The sequence below is a fragment of the Argopecten irradians genome, chromosome 4 (assembly GCF_041381155.1).
Source record: "Argopecten irradians isolate NY chromosome 4, Ai_NY, whole genome shotgun sequence".
Classification (NCBI taxonomy): domain Eukaryota; kingdom Metazoa; phylum Mollusca; class Bivalvia; order Pectinida; family Pectinidae; genus Argopecten; species Argopecten irradians.
In genome coordinates this window covers 50,270,156-50,297,057 of record NC_091137.1, presented here as the reverse complement: position 1 = coordinate 50,297,057, position 26,902 = coordinate 50,270,156, and the positions used below count along the sequence as shown (strand labels likewise).

General features: G+C 37.5%; 1 protein-coding gene across 1 annotated transcript in view; it reads left to right on the top strand.

The window, feature by feature from the left end:
• The window catches only part of LOC138321957 (vacuolar protein sorting-associated protein 52 homolog), a 37,301-nt gene that overhangs the window by 6,638 nt on the left and 3,761 nt on the right, over window positions 1-26,902 (top strand). Inside the window, exons 7-18 of the mRNA XM_069266005.1 lie at window positions 339-400; window positions 718-868; window positions 1,462-1,562; window positions 2,141-2,273; window positions 9,852-9,909; window positions 10,489-10,622; window positions 18,644-18,799; window positions 19,419-19,537; window positions 20,361-20,484; window positions 23,231-23,434; window positions 24,191-24,368; window positions 26,761-26,879. Coding sequence (XP_069122106.1) covers window positions 339-400; window positions 718-868; window positions 1,462-1,562; window positions 2,141-2,273; window positions 9,852-9,909; window positions 10,489-10,622; window positions 18,644-18,799; window positions 19,419-19,537; window positions 20,361-20,484; window positions 23,231-23,434; window positions 24,191-24,368; window positions 26,761-26,879 — 1,539 coding nt within the window. The remainder of the gene's footprint in view (window positions 1-338; window positions 401-717; window positions 869-1,461; window positions 1,563-2,140; window positions 2,274-9,851; window positions 9,910-10,488; window positions 10,623-18,643; window positions 18,800-19,418; window positions 19,538-20,360; window positions 20,485-23,230; window positions 23,435-24,190; window positions 24,369-26,760; window positions 26,880-26,902) is intronic.

Here is a 26,902-nt window from a genome sequence, read left to right as displayed (position 1 = left end):
AAATAAACTTAAATATAAGTTGTTAATTAGATACTGCTTTAAACATGATATATAGGTAAATTGTATTTGATTTGCTGTGTTGTAGATACTGTTTTTGTATCGCCCTCGACGATAGTTCGCGAACGTGATGCTATGGTGTTACTTTTCCGGCGGCAGCGTTGTCATCAACATTTCACTTAAAAGTTTTGCGTTTAGATCTGTTTCTCAAAAAGTTATTTGATTTGCTGCGTTGTAGATATTGTTTATTATTGTGATATATAGATATTTGATTTGTTGAGTTGTAGATACTGTTTATTTATCATGATATATAGGCCAGTATTTGATTTGCTGTGTTACAGGCTGTGAGGGGTGAACTCAGTCAGTTTGTGGATGAAATGGTCATACCAGAAACGATGATTAAGTAAGACATAATACAGCAGGGCATGTTCAAAGGCAGAAATAGGAAATATTAAAATCACCCTCTGTTTACTACCAGTAAGAGAGCTCAAACATTCTGGACATGCTGCTCTGCTTTCATTTCTTTTAATGAGACAGCTCTCCATTTTCATAAAATCCATAACTTCAATACATGACACTAGTGTATCAGATTCTTAAACAGATATATTATATATTATTTTTTCGTCACATATTTAATGAAATACATGTGAGTGATACAGGCTCTCTGGGCCTCTTGTAGCAAACTCATGATACTTATATCATAAAATCCTTTATTTATAGCCACATCTTGGACACACCTGTAACAGAGAGAGAATTCCTGGAACACCTACACGAACTCAACCACAAAATTAACTTCGTCAAGGAACAGTCATTCCGAGATGCCAAATCGTGTATTGATGTCCGTGATATTCTAGAAAAATTGAAACTTAAGGTGAAGTATTATTTTGTGTATGATTGTATGGTAAAGGTGAAGTATTATTTTGTGTATGATTGTATGGTAAAGGTGAAGTATTATTTTGTGTATGATTGTATCATAAAGGTGAAGTTTTTTGTATTATTTTGTGTATGATTGTATCATAAAGGTGGAGTATTATTTTGTGTATGATTGTATGGTAAAGGTGTTATTATTTTGTGTATGATTGTATGGTAAAGGTGGAGTATTATTTTGTGTATGATTGTATATAAAGGTGAAGTATTATTTTGTGTATGATTGTATCATAAAGGTGGAGTATTATTTTGTGTATGATTGTATCATGATGTATATGTGGTAGGGGGTCGTGTATGTTTGCCTTTATAAATAATTTTTGATAATTTTGATTATATAATCTATTGATTCAGAATTTGGAATGTTGTTGAAACAATATTTGGAAGAGAATTGAGTCATTTTATACTGTAGATTTTCCAGACCATATCAGTGAAGTGAACTACAGGTACCCTATCATTATGTCTGATTTCTCTAGTCTATTTCCACACAGGCCCATGATTACCCTATCAATCCCGCATTAAAGTCTACTTTCATTACAGGCTATTGCCAAAATCAGAGAGTTTCTGATGCAAAAGATATACTCATTCCGCAAGCCTATGAGTAATTACACCATTCCACAAAATGCAATGCTGAAGTTTAGGTACAGTACATGTAATTAAAATTTTGTGAAGAAAGCAGAGTCTGTTTGCTTTTAGTCTTTGTTGAGTGTAACTTGTCTTCATTACATTACTTGTTGTATTATGAAATTAACATCAAAACAAAGCTGATTTGTGTCTCGTTAGTCAATAATTCACTCCATGTAGATATCTCACTTCTCTCCATGTCCCACGTCAGTTCATTTCTACATAATACTACGAACCAACTTACATTTATGTGCTATTTAATTTTGTTGGCAAGTAGAAAACAAAAAAATACAGTAATAAAGTGTAAAGCATATAGTAGAAATATATGATTGTAAATTCACTATGGAATTCCATCTTTGCATATTACATTGTTACATCCCTTGTGAGTAGGTATCAATGGTGACCTCATTATTTTGTGAGTGAAACTCACGCCGTTTTCTCTTAAATGAATGATGTTACGCTCGCAAACAGATGATGTCACAATCAATACCTACCCGCAAGGGTGGATAACTCTGTGATATGCAAAAACAGAATAAGTGTGAGATGGTTGAGTGAATTTGTGGTGGCTGACGATAGTTTACTTTTAATGTTACAGGTTTTTTAATGAATTCCTGATGGCCAACGAGAGACATGTCGCCAAGGAAGTTAGGGACGAGTACATTGATACCATGGGGAAAATGTACTACTCTTACTTCAAAGGTTACCTCAGTAGGCTGATGAAATTACAGGTAAGAGAACTAGGAATTAGGGATACAGGTAAGGGAGCTAGGTATTAGGGATACAGGTAAGAGAACTAGGTATAAGGGATACAGGTAAGGGAGCTAGGTATTAGGGATACAGGTAAGGGAGCTAGGTATTAGGGATACAGGTAAGGGAGCTAGGTATTAGGGATACAGGTAAGAGAACTAGGTATTAGGGATACAGGTAAAGGAGCTAGGTATTAGGGATACAGGTAAGAGAACTAGGTATAAGGGATATGGGTAAGGGAGCTAGGTATTAGGGATAAAGGTTAGGGAGCTAGGTATTAGGGATACAGGTAAGGGAGCTAGGTATTAGGGATATAGGTAAGGGAGCTAGGTATTAGGGATACAGGTAAGGGAGCTAGGTATTAGGGATACAGGTAAGGGAGCTAGGTATTAGGGATACAGGTAAGGGAGCTAGGTATTAGGGATACAGGTAAGGGAGCTAGGTATTAGGGATACAGGTAAGGGAGCTAGGTATTAGGGATACAGGTAAGGGAGCTAGGTAGAAGGGATACAGGTAAGGGAGCTAGGTATTAGGGATACAGGTAAGGGAGCTAGGTATTAGGGATACAGGTAAGGGAGCTAGGTATTAGGGATACAGGTAAGGGAGCTAGGTATTAGGGATACAGGTAAGGAGCTAGGTATTAGGGATACAGGTAAGGGAGCTAGGTATTAGGGATACAGGTAAGGGAGCTAGGTATTAGGGATACAGGTAAGGGAGCTAGGTATTAGGGATATAGGTAAGGGAGCTAGGTATTAGGGATACAGGTAAGGGAGCTAGGTATTAGGGATACAGGTAAGGGAGCTAGGTATTAGGGATATAGGTAAGGGAGCTAGGTATTAGGGATACAGGTAAGGGAGCTAGGTATTAGGGTTACAGGTAAGGGAGCTAGGTATTAGGGATACAGGTAAAGGAGCTAGGTATTAGGGATACAGGTAAGGGAGCTAGGTATTAGGGATACAGGTAAGGGAGCTAGGTATTAGGGATACAGGTAAGGGAGCTAGGTATTAGGGATATAGGTAAGGGAGCTAGGTATTAGGGATACAGGTAAGGGAGCTAGGTATTAGGGATACAGGTAAGGGAGCTAGGTATTAGGGATACAGGTAAGGGAGCTAGGTATTAGGGATACAGGTAAGGGAGCTAGGTATTAGGGATACAGGTAAGGGAGCTAGGTATTAGGGATACAGGTAAGGGAGCTAGGTATTAGGGATACAGGTAAGGGAGCTAGGTATTAGGGATACAGGTAAGGGAGCTAGGTATTAGGGATACAGGTAAGGGAGCTAGGTATTAGGGATACAGGTAAGGGAGCTAGGTATTAGGGATACAGGTAAGGGAGCTAGGTATTAGGGATATAGGTAAGGGAGCTAGGTATTAGGGATACAGGTAGGGAGCTAGGTATTAGGGATACAGGTAAGGGAGCTAGGTATTAGGGATACAGGTAAGGGAGCTAGGTATTAGGGATACAGGTAAGGGAGCTAGGTATTAGGGATATAGGTAAGGGAGCTAGGTATTAGGGATACAGGTAAGGGAGCTAGGTATTAGGGATACAGGTAAGGGAGCTAGGTATTAGGGATACAGGTAAGGGAGCTAGGTATTAGGGATACAGGTAAGGGAGCTAGGTATTAGGGATATAGGTAAGGGAGCTAGGTATTAGGGATACAGGTAAGGGAGCTAGGTATTAGGGATATAGGTAAGGGAGCTAGGTATTAGGGATACAGGTAAGGGAGCTAGGTATTAGGGATATAGGTAAGGGAGCTAGGTATTAGGGATATAGGTAAGGGAGCTAGGTATTAGGGATAAGGTAAGGGAGCTAGGTATTAGGGATACAGGTAAGGGAGCTAGGTATTAGGGATACAGGTAAGGGAGCTAGGTATTAGGGATACAGGTAAGGGAGCTAGGTATTAGGGATAAGGTAAGGGAGCTAGGTATTAGGGATACAGGTAAGGGAGCTAGGTATTAGGGATACAGGTAAGGGAGCTAGGTATTAGGGATACAGGTAAGGGAGCTAGGTATTAGGGATACAGGTAAGGGAGCTAGGTATTAGGGATATAGGTAAGGGAGCTAGGTATTAGGGATATAGGTAAGGGAGCTAGGTATTAGGGATACAGGTAAGGGAGCTAGGTATTAGGGATATAGGTAAGGGAGCTAGGTATTAGGGATATAGGTAAGGGAGCTAGGTATTAGGGATATAGGTAAGGGAGCTAGGTATTAGGGATAAGGTAAGGGAGCTAGGTATTAGGGATACAGGTAAGGAGCTAGTATTAGGGATAAGGTAAGGAGCTAGGTATTAGGGATATAGGTAAGGGAGCTAGGTATTAGGGATACAGGTAAGGGAGCTAGGTATTAGGGATATAGGTAAGGGAGCTAGGTATTAGGGATACAGGTAAGGGAGCTAGGTATTAGGGATATAGGTAAGGGAGCTAGGTATTAGGGATACAGGTAAGGGAGCTAGGTATTAGGGATATAGGTAAGGGAGCTAGGTATTAGGGATATAGGTAAGGGAGCTAGGTATTAGGGATAAGGAGGGTAAGGGAGCTAAGGTATATTAGGGATATAGGTAAGGGAGCTAGGTATTAGGGATACAGGTAAGGGAGCTAGGTATTAGGGATACAGGTAAGGGAGCTAGGTATTAGGGATACAGGTAAGGGAGCTAGGTATTAGGGATATAGGTAAGGGAGCTAGGTATTAGGGATATAGGTAAGGGAGCTAGGTATTAGGGATATAGGTAAGGGAGCTAGGTATAAGGGATACAGGTAAGGGAGCTAGGTATTAGGGATATAGGTAAGGGAGCTAGGTATTAGGGATATAGGTAAGGGAGCTAGGTATTAGGGATACAGGTAAGGGAGCTAGGTATTAGGGATATAGGTAAGGGAGCTAGGTATTAGGGATATAGGTAAGGGAGCTAGGTATTAGGGATACAGGTAAGGGAGCTAGGTATTAGGGATACAGGTAAGGGAGCTAGGTATTAGGGATACAGGTAAGGGAGCTAGGTATTAGGGATACAGGTAAGGGAGCTAGGTATTAGGGATACAGGTAAGGGAGCTAGGTATTAGGGATATAGGTAAGGGAGCTAGGTATTAGGGATACAGGTAAGGGAGCTAGGTATTAGGGATACAGGTAAGGGAGCTAGGTATTAGGGATATAGGTAAGGGAGCTAGGTATTAGGGATACAGGTAAGGGAGCTAGGTATTAGGGATACAGGTAAGGGAGCTAGGTATTAGGGATACAGGTAAGGGAGCTAGGTATTAGGGATACAGGTAAGGGAGCTAGGTATTAGGGATACAGGTAAGGGAGCTAGGTATTAGGGATACAGGTAAGGGAGCTAGGTATTAGGGATACAGGTAAGGGAGCTAGGTATTAGGGATACAGGTAAGGGAGCTAGGTATTAGGGATACAGGTAAGGGAGCTAGGTATTAGGGATACAGGTAAGGGAGCTAGGTATTAGGGATACAGGTAAGGGAGCTAGGTATTAGGGATATAGGTAAGGGAGCTAAGGTATTAGGGATATAGGTAAGGGAGCTAGGTATTAGGGATACAGGTAAGGGAGCTAGGTATTAGGGATATAGGTAAGGGAGCTAGGTATTAGGGATACAGGTAAGGGAGCTAGGTATTAGGGATATAGGTAAGGGAGCTAGGTATTAGGGATACAGGTAAGGGAGCTAGGTATTAGGGATACAGGTAAGGGAGCTAGGTATTAGGGATACAGGTAAGGGAGCTAGGTATTAGGGATACAGGTAAGGGAGCTAGGTATTAGGGATACAGGTAAGGGAGCTAGGTATTAGGGATACAGGTAAGGGAGCTAGGTATTAGGGATACAGGTAATACAGGTAAGGGAGCTAGGTATTAGGGATACAGGTAAGGGAGTTAGGTATTAGGGATACAGGTAAGGGAGCTAGGTATTAGGGATACAGGTAATGGAGCTAGGTATTAGGGATACAGGTAAGGGAGCTAGGTATTAGGGATACAGGTAAGGGAGCTAGGTATTAGGGATACAGGTAAGGGAGCTAGGTATTAGGGATACAGGTAAGGGAGCTAGGTATTAGGGATACAGGTAAGGGAGCTAGGTATTAGGGATATAGGTAAGGGAGCTAGGTATAAGGGATACAGGTAAGGGAGCTAGGTATTAGGGATACAGGTAAGGGAGCTAGGTATTAGGGATACAGGTAAGGGAGCTAGGTATTAGGGATACAGGTAAGGGAGCTAGGTATTAGGGATAAGGTAAGGGAGCTAGGTATTAGGGATACAGGTAAGGGAGCTAGGTATTAGGGATATAGGTAAGGGAGCTAGGTATTAGGGATACAGGTAAGGGAGCTAGGTATTAGGGATATACAGGTAAGGGAGCTAGGGTATAGGGATATAGGTAAGGGAGCTAGGTATTAGGGATACAGGTAAGGGAGCTAGGTATTAGGGATACAGGTAAGGGAGCTAGGTATTAGGGATACAGGTAAGGGAGCTAGGTATTAGGGATACAGGTAAGGGAGCTAGGTATTAGGGATATAGGTAAGGGAGCTAGGTATTAGGGATACAGGTAAGGGAGCTAGGTATTAGGGATACAGGTAAGGGAGCTAGGTATTAGGGATACAGGTAAGGGAGCTAGGTATTAGGGATACAGGTAAGGGAGCTAGGTATTAGGGATACAGGTAAGGGAGCTAGGTATTAGGGATACAGGTAAGGGAGCTAGGTATTAGGGATACAGGTAAGGGAGCTAGGTATTAGGGATACAGGTAAGGGAGCTAGGTATTAGGGATACAGGTAAGGGAGCTAGGTATTAGGGATACAGGTAAGGGAGCTAGGTATTAGGGATATAGGTAAGGGAGCTAGGTATTAGGGATACAGGTAAGGGAGCTAGGTATTAGGGATACAGGTAAGGGAGCTAGGTATTAGGGATACAGGTAAGGGAGCTAGGTATTAGGGATACAGGTAAGGGAGCTAGGTATTAGGGATACAGGTAAGGGAGCTAGGTATTAGGGATACAGGTAAGGGAGCTAGGTATTAGGGATACAGGTAAGGGAGCTAGGTATTAGGGATACAGGTAAGGGAGCTAGGTATTAGGGATACAGGTAAGGGAGCTAGGTATTAGGGATATAGGTAAGGGAGCTAGGTATTAGGGATACAGGTAAGGGAGCTAGGTATTAGGGATATAGGTAAGGGAGCTAGGTATTAGGGATACAGGTAAGGGAGCTAGGTATTAGGGATACAGGTAAGGGAGCTAGGTATTAGGGATACAGGTAAGGGAGCTAGGTATTAGGGATACAGGTAAGGGAGCTAGGTATTAGGGATACAGGTAAGGAGCTAGGTATTAGGGATACAGGTAAGGGAGCTAGGTATTAGGGATACAGGTAAGGGAGCTAGGTATTAGGGATACAGGTAAGGGAGCTAGGTATTAGGGATACAGGTAAGGGAGCTAGGTATTAGGGATACAGGTAAGGGAGCTAGGTATTAGGGATACAGGTAATGGAGCTAGGTATTAGGGATATAGGTAAGGGAGCTAGGTATTAGGGATACAGGTAAGGGAGCTAGGTATTAGGGATACAGGTTAGGTATTAGGGATACAGGTAAGGGAGCTAGGTATTAGGGATAAGGTAAGGGAGCTAGGTATTAGGGATATAGGTAAGGGAGCTAGGTATAAGGGATATAGGTAAGGGAGCTAGGTATTAGGGATATAGGTAAGGGAGCTAGGTATTAGGGATACAGGTAAGGGAGCTAGGTATTAGGGATACAGGTAAGGGGAGCTAGGTATTAGGGATACAGGTAAGGGAGCTAGGTATTAGGGATACAGGTAAGGGAGCTAGGTATTAGGGATACAGGTAAGGGAGCTAGGTATTAGGGATATAGGTAAGGGAGCTAGGTATTAGGGATACAGGTAAGGGAGCTAGGTATTAGGGATACAGGTAAGGGAGCTAGGTATTAGGGATAAGGTAAGGGAGCTAGGGATTAAGGAAGGAGCTAGGTATTAGGGATACAGGTAAGGGAGCTAGGTATTAGGGATACAGGTAAGGGAGCTAGGTATTAGGGATACAGGTAAGGGAGTTAGGTATTAGGGATACAGGTAAGGGAGTTAGGTATTAGGGATACAGGTAAGGGAGCTAGGTATTAGGGATACAGGTAAGGGAGCTAGGTATTAGGGATATACAGGTAAGGGAGCTAGGTATTAGGGATACAGGTAAGGGAGCTAGGTATTAGGGATACAGGTAAGGGAGCTAGGTATTAGGGATACAGGTAAGGGAGCTAGGTATTAGGGATATAGGTAAGGGAGCTAGGTATTAGGGATACAGGTAAGGGAGCTAGGTATTAGGGATACAGGTAAGGGAGCTAGGTATTAGGGATACAGGTAAGGGAGCTAGGTATTAGGGATACAGGTAAGGGAGCTAGGTATTAGGGATACAGGTAAGGGAGCTAGGTATTAGGGATATAGGTAAGGGAGCTAGGTATTAGGGATACAGGTAAGGGAGCTAGGTATTAGGGATACAGGTAAGGGAGCTAGGTATTAGGGATATAGGTAAGGGAGCTAGGTATTAGGGATAAGGTAAGGAGTAGGTATTAGGATACAGGTAAGGGAGCTAGGTATTAGGGATACAGGTAAGGGAGCTAGGTATTAGGGATACAGGTAAGGGAGCTAGGTATTAGGGATACAGGTAAGGGAGCTAGGTATTAGGGTTACAGGTAAGGGAGCTAGGTATTAGGGATACAGGTAAGAGGCTAGGTATTAGGGATACAGGTAAGGGAGCTAGGTATTAGGGATACAGGTAAGGGAGCTAGGTATTAGGGATACAGGTAAGGGAGCTAGGTATTAGGGATACAGGTAAGGGAGCTAGGTATTAGGGATATAGGTAAGGGAGCTAGGTATTAGGGATACAGGTAAGGGAGCTAGGTATTAGGGATACAGGTAATGGAGCTAGGTATTAGGGATACAGGTAAGGGAGCTAGGTATTAGGGATACAGGTAAGGGAGCTAGGTATTAGGGATACAGGTAATGGGAGCTAGGTATTAGGGATACAGGTAAGGGAGCTAGGTATTAGGGATACAGGTAAGGGAGCTAGGTATTAGGGATACAGGTAAGGGAGCTAGGTATTAGGGATACAGGTAAGGGAGCTAGGTATTAGGGATACAGGTAAGGGAGCTAGGTATTAGGGATACAGGTAAGGGAGCTAGGTATTAGGGATACAGGTAAGGGAGCTAGGTAGAAGGGAAACAGGTAAGGGAGCTAGGTAGAAGGGAAACAGGTAAGGGAGCTAGGTAGAAGGGAAACAGGTAAGGGAGCTAGGTAAAAGGGAAACGGGTAAGGGAGCTAGGTAAAAGGGAAACGGGTAAGGGAGCTAGGTAAAAGGGAAACAGGTACTTTACTATTTAGTAGGCTGTTTGAGTTACAAGTAAGGGATCTAGGTGAACAGGTTCAGTTTGCTACCTTTTGCCACTTCAAAAGCTAGTTAGTGGTAAAATATCTGGTACCTGGTATAGGTAGGTTTACTCTAAATAAAGGTAATAATAGATAGAACATATAAATGTACATCCATCATTGTTATTATACAGATACTGAGTTACTGAATACTTCTCCATTACAGTTTGAAGAGGTAGCCGAGCGGGAGGACTTGATGGGAGTGGAAGATACCGCCAGGAGAAATATCCTTTTGTGTTTCATTTGTCCATGTAATATGGACAATTAGGATTACAGGTTGGACAACAAAGCTTTCTCACCTGATATTGCTTGTGTGCTAGTAACTCTTGTCGCAAGTCCACCCACATTCCTACAGGGTAAAATATCTTTTTTAATACAAATTCAAGATGGCTGCAATTTCTGTGTATTGAAACTACCAGATGGTTAAGGCCCTCGGACCTCTTTATTTTGTAAGGCTATCATATTTATTTGACAGATTTAGCTAAATTTGCATCCACTACACACATGTTTCTAGGTGGTGTCCCATTACTGGTATACTCAATGGTATTATACCACAGTGAAGTGAATTGTGTTATCTGTAAAAGTCTCGTTGACCAAGTATTCACTTCTGGCTCAGAATTTTGAGATATAAGACTTTTAAGTGAGGAAGTTATTGTCAAAGAAAACAACTACATTGTAATGTTGGATGTGAATTAGTTGTTATTATTTATTTATATAATGGTACTTTTTTATATTGACTAGTTGTGTGTTAAATGCAATTCAAATAATTTGGAATTACATGTATTCTTCTTAACATTTTGCAAGCTTTTTCTCTACTAAACCAACATTAAAAAACAGGTCAACAGTGTTTACTGTGGGTAACCGTGGCAACATCCTCGGAACAGATCTGGAGGGACCAATCATTGTACCTCATGCAGCTCAAAAGTCTGATACCAAGGTAACACTCATATTTACAGAAATACAACCAAGGTAACATTACACTCTTATTTATAGAAATTCAACCAAGGTAACATTACACTCATATTTATAGAAATACAACCAAGGTAACATTACACTCATATTTACAGAAATACAACCAAGGTAACATTACACTCATATTTATAGAAATACATCCAAGGTAACATTACACTCTCATTTATAGAAATACAACCAAGGTAACATTACACTTTTATTTATAGAAATACAACCAAGGACGGTAACATTACACTCGTATTTACAGAAATACAACCAAGGTAACATTACACTCATATTTATAGAAACACAACCAAGGTAACATTACACTCTTATTTATAGAAATACAACCAAGGTAACATTACACTCATATTTACAGAAATACATCCAAGGTAACATTACACTCATATTTATAGAAATACAACCAAGGTAACATTACACTCTTATTTATAGAAACACAACCACGGTAACATTACACTCATATTTACAGAAATACATCCAAGGTAACATTACACTCATATTTATAGAAATACAACCAAGGTAACATTACACTTATATTTATAGAAATACATCCAAGGTAACATTACACTCTTATTTATAGAAATACAACCAAGGTAACATTACACTCATATTTATAGAAATACAACCAAGGTAACATTACACTCATATTTATAGAAATACAACCAAGGTAACATATACACTCTTATTTATAGAAATACAACCAAGGACGGTAACATTACACTCGTATTTACAGAAATACAACCAAGGTAACATTACACTCATATTTATAGAAACACAACCAAGGTAACATTACACTCATATTTACAGAAATACATCCAAGGTAACATTACACTCATATTTATAGAAATACATCCAAGGTAACATTACACTCATATTTATAGAAATACAACCAAGGTAACATTACACTCATATTTATAGAAATACATCCAAGGTAACATTACACTCGTATTTACAGAAATACAACCAAGGTAACATTACACTCATATTTATAGAAATACAACCAAGGACGGTAACATTACACTCGTATTTTTAGAAATACAACCAAGGTAACATTACACTCATATTTATAGAAATACAACCAAGGTAACATTACACTCATATTTATAGAAATACAACCAAGGTAACATTACACTCATATTTATAGAAATACAACCAAGGTAACATTACACTCATATTTATAGAAATACAACCAAGGTAACATTACACTCATATTTATAGAAATACAACCAAGGTAACATTACACTCATATTTATAGAAATACAACCAAGGTAACATTACACTCATATTTATAGAAATACAACCAGTAACATTACACTCATATTTATAGAAACACAACCAAGGTAACATTACACTCATATTTATAGAAATACAACCAAGGTAACATTACACTCTTATTTATAGAAACACAACCAAGATAACATTACACTTATATTTATAGAAATACAACCAAGGTAACATTACACTCATATTTATAGAAACACAACCAAGGTAACATTACACTCATATTTATAGAAATACAACCAAGGTAACATTACACTCTTATTTATAGAAATACAACCAAGGTAACATTACACTCATATTTATAGAAATACAACCAAGGTAACATTACACTCAAATTTATAGAAATACAACCAAGGTAACATTACACTCATATTTATAGAAATACAACCAAGGTAACATTACACTCATATTTATAGAAATACAACCAAGGTAACATTACACTCATATTTATAGAAATACAACCAAGGTAACATTACACTCATATTTATAGAAATACAACCAAGGTAACATTACACTCAAGGTATTTATAGAAATACAACCAAGGTAACATTACACTCATATTTACAGAAATACAACCAAGGTAACATTACACTCTTATTTATAGAAATACATCCAAGGTAACATTACACTCAAATATATAGAAATACAACCAAGGTAACATTACACTCATATTTATAGAAATACAACCAAGGTAACATTACACTCATATTTATAGAAATACAACCAAGGTAACATTACACTCATATTTACAGAAATACAACCAAGGTAACATTACACTCTTATTTATAGAAATACAACCAAGGTAACATTACACTCATATTTATAGAAATACACAACCAAGGTAACATTACACTCTTATTTATAGAAATACAACCAAGGTAACATTACACTCATATTTATAGAAATACAACCAAGGTAACATTACACTCATATTTATAGAAATACAACCAAGGTAACATTACACTCATATTTATAGAAAATACAACCAAGGTAACATTACACTGTATTATACGAAATACAACCAAGGTAACATTACACTCATATTTTAGAAATACAACCAAGGTTAACATTACACTCGTATTTATAGAAATACAACCAAGGTAACATTACACTCGTATTTATAGAAATACAACCAAGGTAACATTACACTTGTTTGATGTTACAGTAAGTACAACTTTGAATGTTTAACATTACACTCAATTGTTTATATTGCAGTACCACTTTGTGTGTTTTATACATTGTTTGTAGTACAACTTTGAGTTTTTAATAACATTGTATTTGCAGTACAACTTTGAGTGTTTTATATTGCAGTACAACTTTGTGTGTTTATATTGCAGTACAACTTTGTGTGTTTTATATGCAGTACAACTTTGAGTGTTTATATTGCAGTACAACTTTGTGTGTTTATATTGCAGTACAACTTTGTGTGTTTTATATTGCAGTACAACTTTGAGTGTTTTATATTGCAGTACAACTTTGTGTGTTTATATTGCAGTACAACTTTGAGTGTTGTGTTTTATATTGCAGTACAACTTTGAGTGTTTATATTGCAGTACAACTTTGTGTGTTTATATTGCAGTACAACTTTGTGTGTTTTATACTTCAGTACAACTTTGTGTGTTTATATTGCAGTACAACTTTGTGTGTTTATATTGCAGTACAACTTTGAGTGTTTTATATTGCAGTACAACTTTGTGTGTTTATATTGCAGTACAACTTTGTGTGTTTTATATTGCAGTACAACTTTGAGTGTTTTATATTGCAGTACAACTTTGAGTGTTTTATATTGCAGTACAACTTTGAGTGTTTATATTGCAGTACAACTTTGAGTGTTTTATATTGCAGTACAACTTTGTGTGTTTATATTGCAGTACAACTTTGAGTGTTTTATATTGCAGTACAACTTTGTGTGTTTATATTGCAGTACAACTTTGTGTGTTTTATATTGCAGTACAACTTTGAGTGTTTTATATTGCAGTACAACTTTGAGTGTTTTATATTGCAGTACAACTTTGAGTGTTTTATATTGCAGTACAACTTTGTGTGTTTATATTGCAGTACAACTTTGTGTGTTTTATACTTCAGTACAACTTTGAGTGTTTTATATTGCAGTACAACTTTGAGTGTTTTATATTGCAGTACAACTTTGTGTGTTTTATATTGCAGTACAACTTTGTGTGATTATATTGCAGTACAACTTTGTGTGTTTTATATTGCAGTACAACTTTGTGTGATTATATTGCAGTACAACTTTGTGTGTTTTATATTGCAGTACAACTTTGTGTGTTTTATATTGCAGTACAACTTTGTGTGTTTATATTGCAGTACAACTTTGAGTGTTTTATATTGCAGTACAACTTTGAGTGTTTATATTGCAGTACAACTTTGTGTGTTTTATATTGCAGTACAACTTTGAGTGTTTTATATTGCAGTACAACTTTGTGTGTTTTATATTGCAGTACAACTTTGTGTGTTTTATATTGCAGTACAACTTTGTGTGTTTTATATTGCAGTACAACTTTGTGTGTTTATATTGCAGTACAACTTTGTGTGTTTATATTGCAGTACAACTTTGTGTGTTTATATTGCAGTACAACTTTGTGTGTTTATATTGCAGTACAACTTTGAGTGTTTTATACTTCAGTACAACTTTGTGTGTTTTATATTGCAGTACAACTTTGTGTGATTATATTGCAGTACAACTTTGTGTGTTTTATATTGCAGTACAACTTTGTGTGTTTTATATTGCAGTACAACTTTGTGTGTTTTATATTGCAGTACAACTTTGTGTGTTTTATATTGCAGTACAACTTTGTGTGTTTTATATTGCAGTACAACTTTGTGTGTTTTATATTGCAGTACAACTTTGTGTGTTTTATATTGCAGTACAACTTTGTGTGTTTATATTTGCAGTACAACTTTGTGTGATTTTATATTGCAGTACAACTTTGTGTGATTATATTGCAGTACAACTTTGTGTGTTTTATATTGCAGTACAACTTTGTGTGTTTTATATTGCAGTACAACTTTGTGTGTTTTATATTGCAGTACAACTTTGTGTGTTTATATTGCAGTACAACTTTGTGTGTTTATATTGCAGTACAACTTTGTGTGTTTTATATTGCAGTACAACTTTGTGTGTTTTGTGTGATTATATTGCAGTACAACTTTGTGTGATTTATATTGCAGTACAACTTTGTGTGATTATATTGCAGTACAACTTTGTGTGTTTTATATTGCAGTACAACTTTGTGTGTTTATATATTGCAGTACAACTTTGTGTGATTATATTGCAGTACAACTTTGTGTGTTTTATATTGCAGTACAACTTTGTGTGATTATATTGCAGTACAACTTTGTGTGTTTATATTGCAGTACAACTTTGTGTGTTTATATTGCAGTACAACTTTGTGTGTTTATATTGCAGTACAACTTTGTGTGTTTATATTGCAGTACAACTTTGTGTGTTTTATATTGCAGTACAACTTTGAGTGTTTTATATTGCAGTACAACTTTGTGTGTTTATATTGCAGTACAACTTTGTGTGTTTATATTGCAGTACAACTTTGTGTGTTTATATTGCAGTACAACTTTGAGTGTTTTATATTGCAGTACAACTTTGAGTGTTTTATATTGCAGTACAACTTTGAGTGTTTTATATTGCAGTACAACTTTGTGTGTTTTATATTGCAGTACAACTTTGTGTGTTTATATTGTGTGTTTATATGCAGTACAACTTTGTGTGTTTTATATTGCAGTACAACTTTGTGTGTTTTTATATATTGCAGTACAACTTTGTGTGTTTTATATTGCAGTACAACTTTGTGTGTTTATATTGCAGTACAACTTTGTGTGTTTTATATTGCAGTACAACTTTGTGTGTTTTATATTGCAGTACAACTTTGTGTGTTTTATATTGCAGTACAACTTTGTGTGTTTATATTGCAGTACAACTTTGTGTGTTTATATTGCAGTACAACTTTGTGTGTTTATATTGCAGTACAACTTTGTGTGTTTTATATTGCAGTACAACTTTGTGTGTGTTATATATGCAGTACAACTTTGTGTGTTTATATTGCAGTACAACTTTGTGTGTTATATTGCAGTACAACTTTGAGTGTTTTATATTGCAGTACAACTTTGAGTGTTTTATATTGCAGTACAACTTTGAGTGTTTTATATTGCAGTACAACTTTGAGTGTTTTATATTGCAGTACAACTTTGTGTGTTTATATTGCAGTACAACTTTGTGTGTTTTTATATTGCAGTACAACTTTGTGTGTTTATATTGCAGTACAACTTTGTGTGTTTTATATTGCAGTACAACTTTGTGTGTTTATATTGCAGTACAACTTTGTGTGTTTTATATTGCAGTACAACTTTGAGTGTTTTATATTGCAGTACAACTTTGTGTGATTATATTGCAGTACAACTTTGTGTGTTTTATACTTCAGTACAACTTTGTGTGATTATATTGCAGTACAACTTTGTGTGTTTATATTTCAGTACAACTTTGTGTGTTTATATTGCAGTACAACTTTGAGTGTTTTATATTGCAGTACAACTTTGAGTGTTTATATTGCAGTACAACTTTGTGTGTTTATATTGCAGTACAACTTTGTGTGTTTATATTGCAGTACAACTTTGTGTGATTATATTGCAGTACAACTTTGAGTGTTTTATATTGCAGTACAACTTTGAGTGTTTTATATTGCAGTACAACTTTGTGTTTTTATATTGCAGTACAACTTTGTGTGTTTATATTGCAGTACAACTTTGTGTGTTTATATTGCAGTACAACTTTGTGTGTTTTATATTGCAGTACAACTTTGAGTGTTTTATATTGCAGTACAACTTTGAGTGTTTTATATTGCAGTACAACTTTGTGTGTTTATATTGCAGTACAACTTTGTGTGTTTTATATTGCAGTACAACTTTGTGTGATTATATTGCAGTACAACTTTGTGTGTTTTATATTGCAGTACAACTTTGAGTGTTTTATATTGCAGTACAACTTTGTGTGTTTTATATTGCAGTACAACTTTGTGTGTTTATATTGCAGTACAACTTTGTGTGTTTATATTGCAGTACAACTTTGTGTGTTTATATGTTAGTACAACTTTGTGTGTTTTATATTGCAGTACAACTTTGTGTGTTTTATATTGCAGTACAACTTTGTGTGTTTATATTGCAGTACAACTTGTGTGTGTTTATATTGCAGTACAACTTTGTGTGTTTTATATTGCAGTACAACTTTGAGTGTTTTATATTGCAGTACAACTTTGTGTGTTTTATATTGCAGTACAACTTTGAGTGTTTTATATTGCAGTACAACTTTGAGTGTTTTATATTGCAGTACAACTTTGAGTGTTTTATATTGCAGTACAACTTTGTGTGTTTTATATTGCAGTACAACTTTGAGTGTTTTATATTGCAGTACAACTTTGTGTGTTTTATATTGCAGTACAACTTTGTGTGTTTTATATTGCAGTACAACTTTGAGTGTTTTATATTGCAGTACAACTTTGTGTGTTTATATTGCAGTACAACTTTGAGTGTTTTATACTGTATTACAACTTTGTGTGTTTTATATTGCAGTACAACTTTGTGTGTTTATATTGCAGTACAACTTTGTGTGTTTTATTGCATTGCAGTACAACTTTGTGTGTTTATATTGCAGTACAACTTTGTGTGTTTTATATTGCAGTACAACTTTGTGTGTTTTATATTGCAGTACAACTTTGTGTGTTTTATATTGCAGTACAACTTTGAGTGTTTTATATTGCAGTACAACTTTGTGTGTTTATATTGCAGTACAACTTTGTGTGTTTTATACTGTAGCATTATATTGCAGTACAACTTTGTGTGTTTATATTGCAGTACAACTTTGTGTGTTTTATATTGCAGTACAACTTTGAGTGTTTTATATTGCAGTACAACTTTGAGTGTTTTATATTGCAGTACAACTTTGTGTGTTTATATTGCAGTACAACTTTGTGTGTTTTATATTGCAGTACAACTTTGTGTGTTTTATATTGCAGTACAACTTTGTGTGATTATATTGCAGTACAACTTTGTGTGTTTTATATTGCAGTACAACTTTGTGTGATTATATTGCAGTACAACTTTGTGTGTTTATATTGCAGTACAACTTTGTGTGATTATATTGCAGTACAACTTTGTGTGTTTTATATTGCAGTACAACTTTGTGTGTTTTATATTGCAGTACAACTTTGTGTGTTTTATATTGCAGTACAACTTTGTGTGTTTATATTGCAGTACAACTTTGTGTGTTTTATATTGCAGTACAACTTTGTGTGATTATATTGCAGTACAACTTTGTGTGTTTATATTGCAGTACAACTTTGTGTGTTTTATATTGCAGTACAACTTTGTGTGTTTTATATTGCAGTACAACTTTGTGTGATTATATTGCAGTACAACTTTGTGTGTTTATATTGCAGTACAACTTTGTGTGATTATATTGCAGTACAACTTTGTGTGTTTTATATTGCAGTACAACTTTGTGTGATTATATTGCAGTACAACTTTGAGTGTTTTTATATTGCAGTACAACTTTGTGTGATTATATTGCAGTACAACTTTGTGTGTTTTATATTGCAGTACAACTTTGTGTGATTATATTGCAGTACAACTTTGTGTGTTTTTATACTTCAGTACAACTTTGAGTGTTTTATATTTCAGTACAACTTTGAGTGTCTGTTCCGTAGTATCCACTTTGCTCTGATGGACAACTGTTGTAGAGAGTATCTCTTCCTCGTTGATTTTTACATGGCCTCTGGACCTGCCTCTATAGATCTCTTTAATGCGATCATTGGCAAAACTCTCACACTCTACCTGGTAAGTAACTGTTATTGGGCCCGTCTATGTGTCCACAACTTAAACCCATCAGACTTTCTATTATTTTATAAGATTTAAACCTGTCAGATACCTTTGTATCATATGACTTCTGTTCTTTCCTGTGTAATAAAGCCATTTCATAAATTTTAGGGAAACTCATGACAGATCCTTTATATGTAAGAGTAAGGGTATTTATATGTCTTGCTTTGAGTTAGGGGCCACAGTGGCCTAGTGGTTAAGATGTCCCGACATATTACCACAAGTCTCCACCTCACAAGCTTGAATCCCATGTGGGGCAGTTGCCAGGTACTGATCGCTAGTCGATGGTTTTTCTGGGAACTCCGGCTTTCCTCAACCGATAAACCTGGCACGTCCTTAAATGACCCTGTCTATTAATAGGATGCTTAACTAATAAAACCAAATGCTTTGAGTTGAGGACAGTCACAGTTGTAATTTTGTACTGGATGATTCAGTTCTGATTAGCATTACTTCAAGGAAGAGGACAGAGTAAAATTTAGTCAAGGTTAAGACATAGAAAAACTCTATCTGTGGTTCAGTTTTGTGTTGTTTATATGTGTACTGGACAACTGTTAGTAAAGCTGATTTTATCTCTGTACAGAAACAAATGGAGGAGTACATCAATGATTGCTATGATTCCATCGCCATTTTCCTCTCCATCCACATTGTTTATAGATTCCATTCCATCATGCAGAAGCGGTCTGTGCCAGCACTGGACAGGTACCATTGTTTGTAATGTTGAAATTGATCTATTAACAGGTTAGCTAAAACTTCTGGAAAGTGCCAGCTTTACACAAGGGGACACCACTCTCCACATTATAAAGTCTTATCAGATGTGTTGGTGCCAACACATTTAATAAAGGGACGCAAATCTCTAGTTATTTAGTCTTCTAAGATGTATTGGTGCCAACACATTTCACCAGGGGACGCAACTCTCTTATTAAGTTCTCAGATATCAAAAGCTAACATTCAAAAGCTTCTAAACATTTTGGCACCCTGTTTATTGAAACACCCTATTTGACAGTGATATGAAGGTGATCGGTTGGTGTAATGCTGACTTGCCTTTTACCTAGCCGGCTGGGGTGTGATCCTGCTGACTTGCCTTTTACCTAGCCGGCTGGGGTGTGATCCTGCTGACTTGCCTTTTACCTAGCCGGCTGGGGTGTGATCCTGCTGACTTGCCTTTTACCTAGCCGGCTGGGGTGTGATCCTGCTGACTTGCCTTTTACCTAGCCGGCTGGGGTGTGATCCTGCTGACTTGCCTTTTACCTAGCCGGCTGGGGTGTGATCCTTGGCACAGATGTGACTGGGGTCACTTGCCAGATCACATAGGTTTTTTTCTCTAGGCACTCCAATTTCCTTCCACACTAAAACCCTTTGTGTAGTTACATCAGGGCCATCAGAAGTGATAACAAGTTAAATGTTATTGATATAAAATAAATAAAGCATAAGATTATAGTTAATTGTGATATACAGGCCTGTAGTAAGTCTTGATAGATTGTTTCAGAAAAATGTTTTGATTGTTCTATTCTGTCTTAAACAGGTACTGGGAGGCCCTACAGCAAATGATGTGGCCTAGATTTGAATACATCCTTGACCTCAACATACAGAGTGTGCGAGACTGTGATCCACAGAAATTTGGTCACATTGACAATCGACCACATTATGTAAGTTTCCCTCACCACAATGTGCATGTATGAAATTATATGGTATAAGGTCATTACAGAATGTTCTCCATGGCTTTATCAGGATCAAACATCTACACCATCCTAGGACAATGGGGGTATCCCCACAAACATTCCCCCACCCCAGGGCCTCATGAGTACCCCAACGAACAACATCCCCACCCCAGGGCCTCAGGAGTACCCCAACAAACAACTTCCCCACCCCAGGACATCAGCAGTACCCCAACAAACATCTACCCCATCCAAGGACATCAAGGGTACCCCCCCCCCAAATATTTCCTCCACCCCAGGGTCTCAGGGGTACCCCAAAAAACATCTACCCCATCCTAGGACATCAGGAGTACCCCCGCAAATATTTCCCCCACCCCGGGGTCTCAGGGGTACCCCCCCACACAACTCCCCCACCCCTGGACATCAGGAGTACCCCAACAAACATCTACCCCCATCTTAGGACATCAGGAGTATCCCCACAAAAATTCTAGCCCACCTCAGGTCATCAGGGGTACTCCCACAAACATCTACCTCACCCTAGGACATCAGGGGTACCCCCACAAACATCCCCCCACCCCAGGACCTCAGGGGTACCCTAACAAACAACTCCCCCATCCTAGGGCCTCAGGTACCTGATGATACGAAGTGATTTTGTGGTCCTGTCAAGCAAATATTTGCTCTATAACATTTTTAGGTCACCTGACCATAGTTCATGCTGACCTATTGCGATAGCCTTTTGTCTGTCGTCGTCCGTCGTACTTTAGCATTTTGTTGTGAAGACGATAACTTGAGTAAATGGGGATTGATGAAACTTCGTATGTAGCTTAATATGAACAAGATCTCCGACGAGTTCGAGTTTCAGGGTTGCTAGGTCAAGTTCAAGGTCACTGCTACTATTTTTAGAAAATCCCTATCAGCACTCTAGCGGCTTCATTCCTTGAGTGATTTTGATCACACTTCACACATAGACAAAGGATCATAATATCTCGGACAAGTTTGAGTGTGAAGATTGCCAGACTAAGGTCAAGGTCACTGTTACTATTTTTAGATAATTTCTTTGTCAGCGCTCTAGCGGCTTCATTCCTTGAGTGATTTTGATCAAACTGCACACAAATACAAAGGACTGAAAAAGTTTGAGTTTCAAGGTTGCAGGGTCAAGGTCAATGTCACAGTTACTATTTTTAGAAAATCCTTTTCAGTGCTCTAGCGGCTTCATTCCTTGAGTGATTTTGATCAAACTTCACACAAATTTAAAGGACCATAATATTTTAGACAAGATACAGTTTCAGGATTGCCAGGTCAAGGTCAAGGTCACTGTTACTATTTTTAGGTCACCTTACCATACGTCATAGTGACCTACTGCAATAGCCTATTGTCCATCGTGCGTGAACATAATGACTTGAGTAAATGTTAATCGAGGTTGATGAAACTTTGTATGTAACCTTATATCAACAAGATTTCGTACGAGTTCAAAAATGGGAATTATTCGACAGTAACGTACAAGTTATTGCCCTTTGTTCTAATTTTATCATTGTGCTTGTGAACAAGATAACTGGTAAATGTGAACTGATTTTGATGAAACTCTGTATGTAGCCTTATATCAACAAGATCTAGGATGAGTTTGAAAAAGGGAATTTTTCGACGGTAACTTTATTATAGAGTTCATGTCCTTTGTAATAATGCTATTATTGGACCTTGTGTTCTAAAGATATTGTGGTGCTTTATCAGAATTGTGAATTTTATAACCCTTGGCCTCTTTGTTTGCCCCTGGGGAGGAGGCTAAGTTTGCTATAGTTTATATTGAATACTTCTTGGGTATATTTTGTTTATTTTCTACTGGAAATTGTTCAAACTTTTGATTCACATTATAACCACAAGAGGACATTTTGCTGTTATGTCATTTTGACCCTGTCTCATCCCCAAAGGCTGAGGGTTGATCCCAGTGGGGTCCAAATGGCTTAAATTTTTAGGTCACCTGATATAAGAATATTCTGAATATGATGATTTTGTTTCGGGATCCCAAACACTCATTTATTTCATATACTGTTCACAGGGTCCATGGATGATAAAATTAGAAAGAAAAATAACAACCATATGTCAGTTATGATAAGTTGTTCCAGTATACAAATTCATCCAAGACCTCACTGCGTACAGTTTTATCAACATCAGTTCATATTTACTTCAGCTTCTGTGTTGAATACAGGAGGGAAAAAATTAACACACCATGTGTTAAAGTCCCTCATAGCTATTATGTTGGCCCTTAAATGAAAATTACTATTGGGTGTCAGGTGACCGTTAAGGCCCATGGGCCTCTTGTTTCCAGAAAGTGTTGGATGTAGCCTTGTTTCAAAGTAAAACTTGGGTCTAAAAACGAAATTGATTGATAGAAAATCAAATATGATCAACAAACAAGTGTACAATTAAATATTGATAATGAAAACTCTTCCAAAGAAGACATTGTTAAATTCCAACATTGGAATTAGTGAGTTAGCTTGCTAACTATGTTGATTTGGGGTGCAATCGGTCTATGACTTCAATTAACTAAAAGGTTTAGAAACTATAGCGAATTTCTGTTGTAACGAAATACTTCTTCTTGTTGCATCGGATTCGTTCTAGCAAAGTTTCATTATATATAATTCAATTATGCAGCGCTGCTATATTTAGTTAGAAAATGAATGCAGCATCAAATATCCTGAAAATGATATACTAAACTTCTAACTATGTATGTATTTTGTAGATTACACGACGTTACGCTGAATTCTCCGCTGCAATTGTTGGCATCAACCAATCGTTTCCAAACGATCGAGTCCATCGAGTTTTGGAACAGCTCCAGACTGAAGTGGAAAACTTCATCCTAAAAATGGCTGCAGAATTTCCCCATCGCAAAGAGCAGCTGATCTTTCTCATCAATAATTACGATATGATGTTGGGTGTTATTATGGTAGGTAGTATGTTGTAATATCTTAAAGTTATAGGGTCTCTTTTTAGGTCGTCTGACCTGAAGGGTAAGGATGACCTATAGTCACTATGCACCGTCCATCGTCGTCTGCCTTGTGCTGTTCATAAACTGTCATTCAAGCACCGTTTTCTCAATAACAGAAAGGTCTAGGGTAATGATATATGGCCTGGAGTATGCTGGGATGAAGGGCTACCAAGTTTGTTCAAGTGAATGACCTTTATCTTAACATTTAATTTCAAAGTCATCAAATATTTCAGAAACTTACAACTTAGACTGAGACGTTCCTTGTATTGCCTTAATTGTTAGCCAATACTGTATACTGTGACTATGTTGTTTTGTGCCAATAATCAGATGACCGTTAAGGTCCTTGGGTCTCGTCTTAATCATTATATTTTTGCATCCGTATTCACACATTGTATGTTTTACAACTGTTTGTTAGAGTGAAAATTACATTACATATAACTTTAAATGCTGTGTTGTAATTACGTCTGGATAGGGCTTGAGTGACAAATTCGTCTTCCTACGTCACTTGTGAGTCTGAGAATAGTCTATTTTATACACAACGGTATTGTGAAAGCTTGGGAGATTTTATATTTAAAATTTTTTGTCAGTTAATTAAAGAAGAGTAGAGAGAATGTCCATCTTTAAACTGAGTTACGACTGACATCTTTTGTTGTTTAAGCACAAAACATAAGATATTTTTTATATATAAATCGCTTTTGTTGGTGATAATTTCAGGAGAGAACAACAGAGGATTCCAAAGAATCTGAGAGTTTTAAAGAATTATTGACAGCACGTACAACAGAGTTTATCGAAGAGGTGCTATCCCCACACTTTGGGGGTCTCATTAGCTTTGTGAAGGATTGTGAGGTGGTTCTGGAGCGTGGTCACACTGACAGCCTTAAACATGAGGAGAGTAAGTGATCAATGATTGTAACAGCCTTAAATATGGGGAGAGTAAGTGATCAATGATTGTAACAGCCTTAAACACGAGGAGAGTAAGTGGTCAATGATTGTAACAGCCTTAAACACAAGGAGAGTAAGTGGTCAATGATTGTAACAGCCTTAAACACAAGGAGAGTAAGTGGTCAATGATTGTAACAGCCTTAAACACAAGGAGAGTAAGTGGTCAATGATTGTAACAGCCTTAAACACGAGGAGAGTAAGTGGTCAATGATTGTAACAGCCTTAAACACAAGGAGAGTAAGTGGTCAATGATTGTAACAGCCTTAAACACGAGGAGAGTAAGTGGTCAATGATTGTAACAGCCTTAAACATGAGGAGAGTAAGTGGTCAATGATTGTAACAGCCTTAAACACGAGGAGAGTAAGTGGTCAATGATTGTAACAGCCTTAAACACAAGGAGAGTAAGTGGTCAATGATTGTAACAGCCTTAAACACAAGGAGAGTAAGTGGTCAATGATTGTAACAGCCTTAAACATGAGGAGAGTAAGTGGTCAATGATTGTAACAGCCTTAAACACAAGGAGGGTAAGTGGTCAATGATTGTAACAGCCTTACAATTATGAGGACAGTAAGTGGTCAATGATTGTAACAGCCTTAAACACGAGGAGAGTAAGTGGTCAATGATTGTAACAGCCTTAAACACGAGGAGGGTAAGTGGTCAATGATTGTAACAGCCTTAAACATGAGGAGAGTAAGTGGTCAATGATTGTAACAGCCTTAAACATGAGGAGAGTAAGTGGTCAATGATTGTAACAGCCTTAAACATGAGAAGAGTAAGTGGTCAATGATTGTAACAGCCTTAAACATGAGGAGAGTAAGTGGTCAATGATTGTAACAGCCTTAAACATGGGGAGAGTAAGTGGTCACTGATTGTAACAGCCTTAAATATGAGGAGAGTAAGTGGTCAATGATTGTAACAGCCTTAAACATGAGGAGAGTAAGTGGTCAATGATTGTAACAGCCTTAAACATGAGGAGAGTAAGTGGTCAATGATTGTAACAGCCTTAAACACGAGGAGAGTAAGTGGTCAATGATTGTAACAGCCTTAAACATGGGGAGAGTAAGTGGTCAATGATTGTAACAGCCTTAAACATGAGGAGAGTAAGTGGTCAATGATTGTAACAGCCTTAAACACGAGGAGAGTAAATGGTCAATGATTGTAACAGCCTTAAACATGGGGAGAGTAAGTGGTCAATGATTGTAACAGCCTTAAATATGAGGAGAGTAAGTGGTCAATGATTGTAACAGCCTTAAACATGAGGAGAGTAAGTGGTCAATGATTGTAACAGCCTTAAACATGGGGAGAGTAAGTGGTCAATGATTGTAACAGCCTTAAACATGAGGAGAGTAAGTGGTCAATGATTGTAACAGCCTTAAACATGGGGAGAGTAAGTGGTCAATGATTGTAACAGCCTTAAACATGGGGAGAGTAAGTGGTCAATGATTGTAACAGCCTTAAACATGGGGAGAGTAAGTGGTCAATGATTGTAACAACCTTAAACACGAGGAGAGTAAGTGGTCAATGATTGTAACAGCCTTAAACATGGGGAGAGTAAGTGGTCAATGATTGTAACAGCCTTAAACACGAGGAGAGTAAGTGGTCAATGATTGTAACAGCCTTAAACACGAGGAGAGTAAGTGATCAGTGATTGTAACAGCCTTAAACACAAGGAGAGTAAGTGGTCAATGATTGTAACAGCCTTAAATACAAGGAGAGCCTTAAACATGAGGAGAGTAAGTGGTCAATGATTGTAACAGCCTTAAACACGAGGAGAGTAAGTGGTCAATGATTGTAACAGCCTTAAACACCAGGAGAGTAAGTGGTCAATGATTGTAACAGCCTTAAACACGAGGAGAGTAAGTGGTCAATGATTGTAACAGCCTTAAACACCAGGAGAGTAAGTGGTCAATGATTGTAACAGCCTTAAACACAAGGAGAGTAAGTGGTCAATGATTGTAACAGCCTTAAACACGAGGAGGGTAAGTGGTCTATGTTGTAAGTATGGTACAATTCTGAAACAAGCATATAAGTCAATACAAGTAAATTATTTGAGGTAAGCTTGGTAGTTTGAGCTGTACTTTTTGAAATTATTCGAGGTAAGCTTGGCAGTTTGAGCTGTACATTTTAAAATTATTTGAGGTAAGCTTTTTAGTTTGAGCTGTACGTTTTGAAATTTTGGGAAGGTAAGCTTGGTAGTTTGAGCTGTACGTTTTCAAATTATTTAACGTAAGCTTGGTAGTTTGAGCTAAAAGTTTTTTAAATTCTATAGTGTATGTGGGCTAATAGAGTGTTGTAATTGAAATATATATACTCCAGTACATTTAAATGTTCATACATTGCAGGACGGGTACAACAGATTGTGAGAGGGTTCAACAATGACTGGAAACGAGCACTAGAAGTCATCAATGGTGACGTGATGAGAGCATTTACAAACTTCAAAAATGGAACACAGATTTTACAGGTAAGAGATGTCGATACTGTATT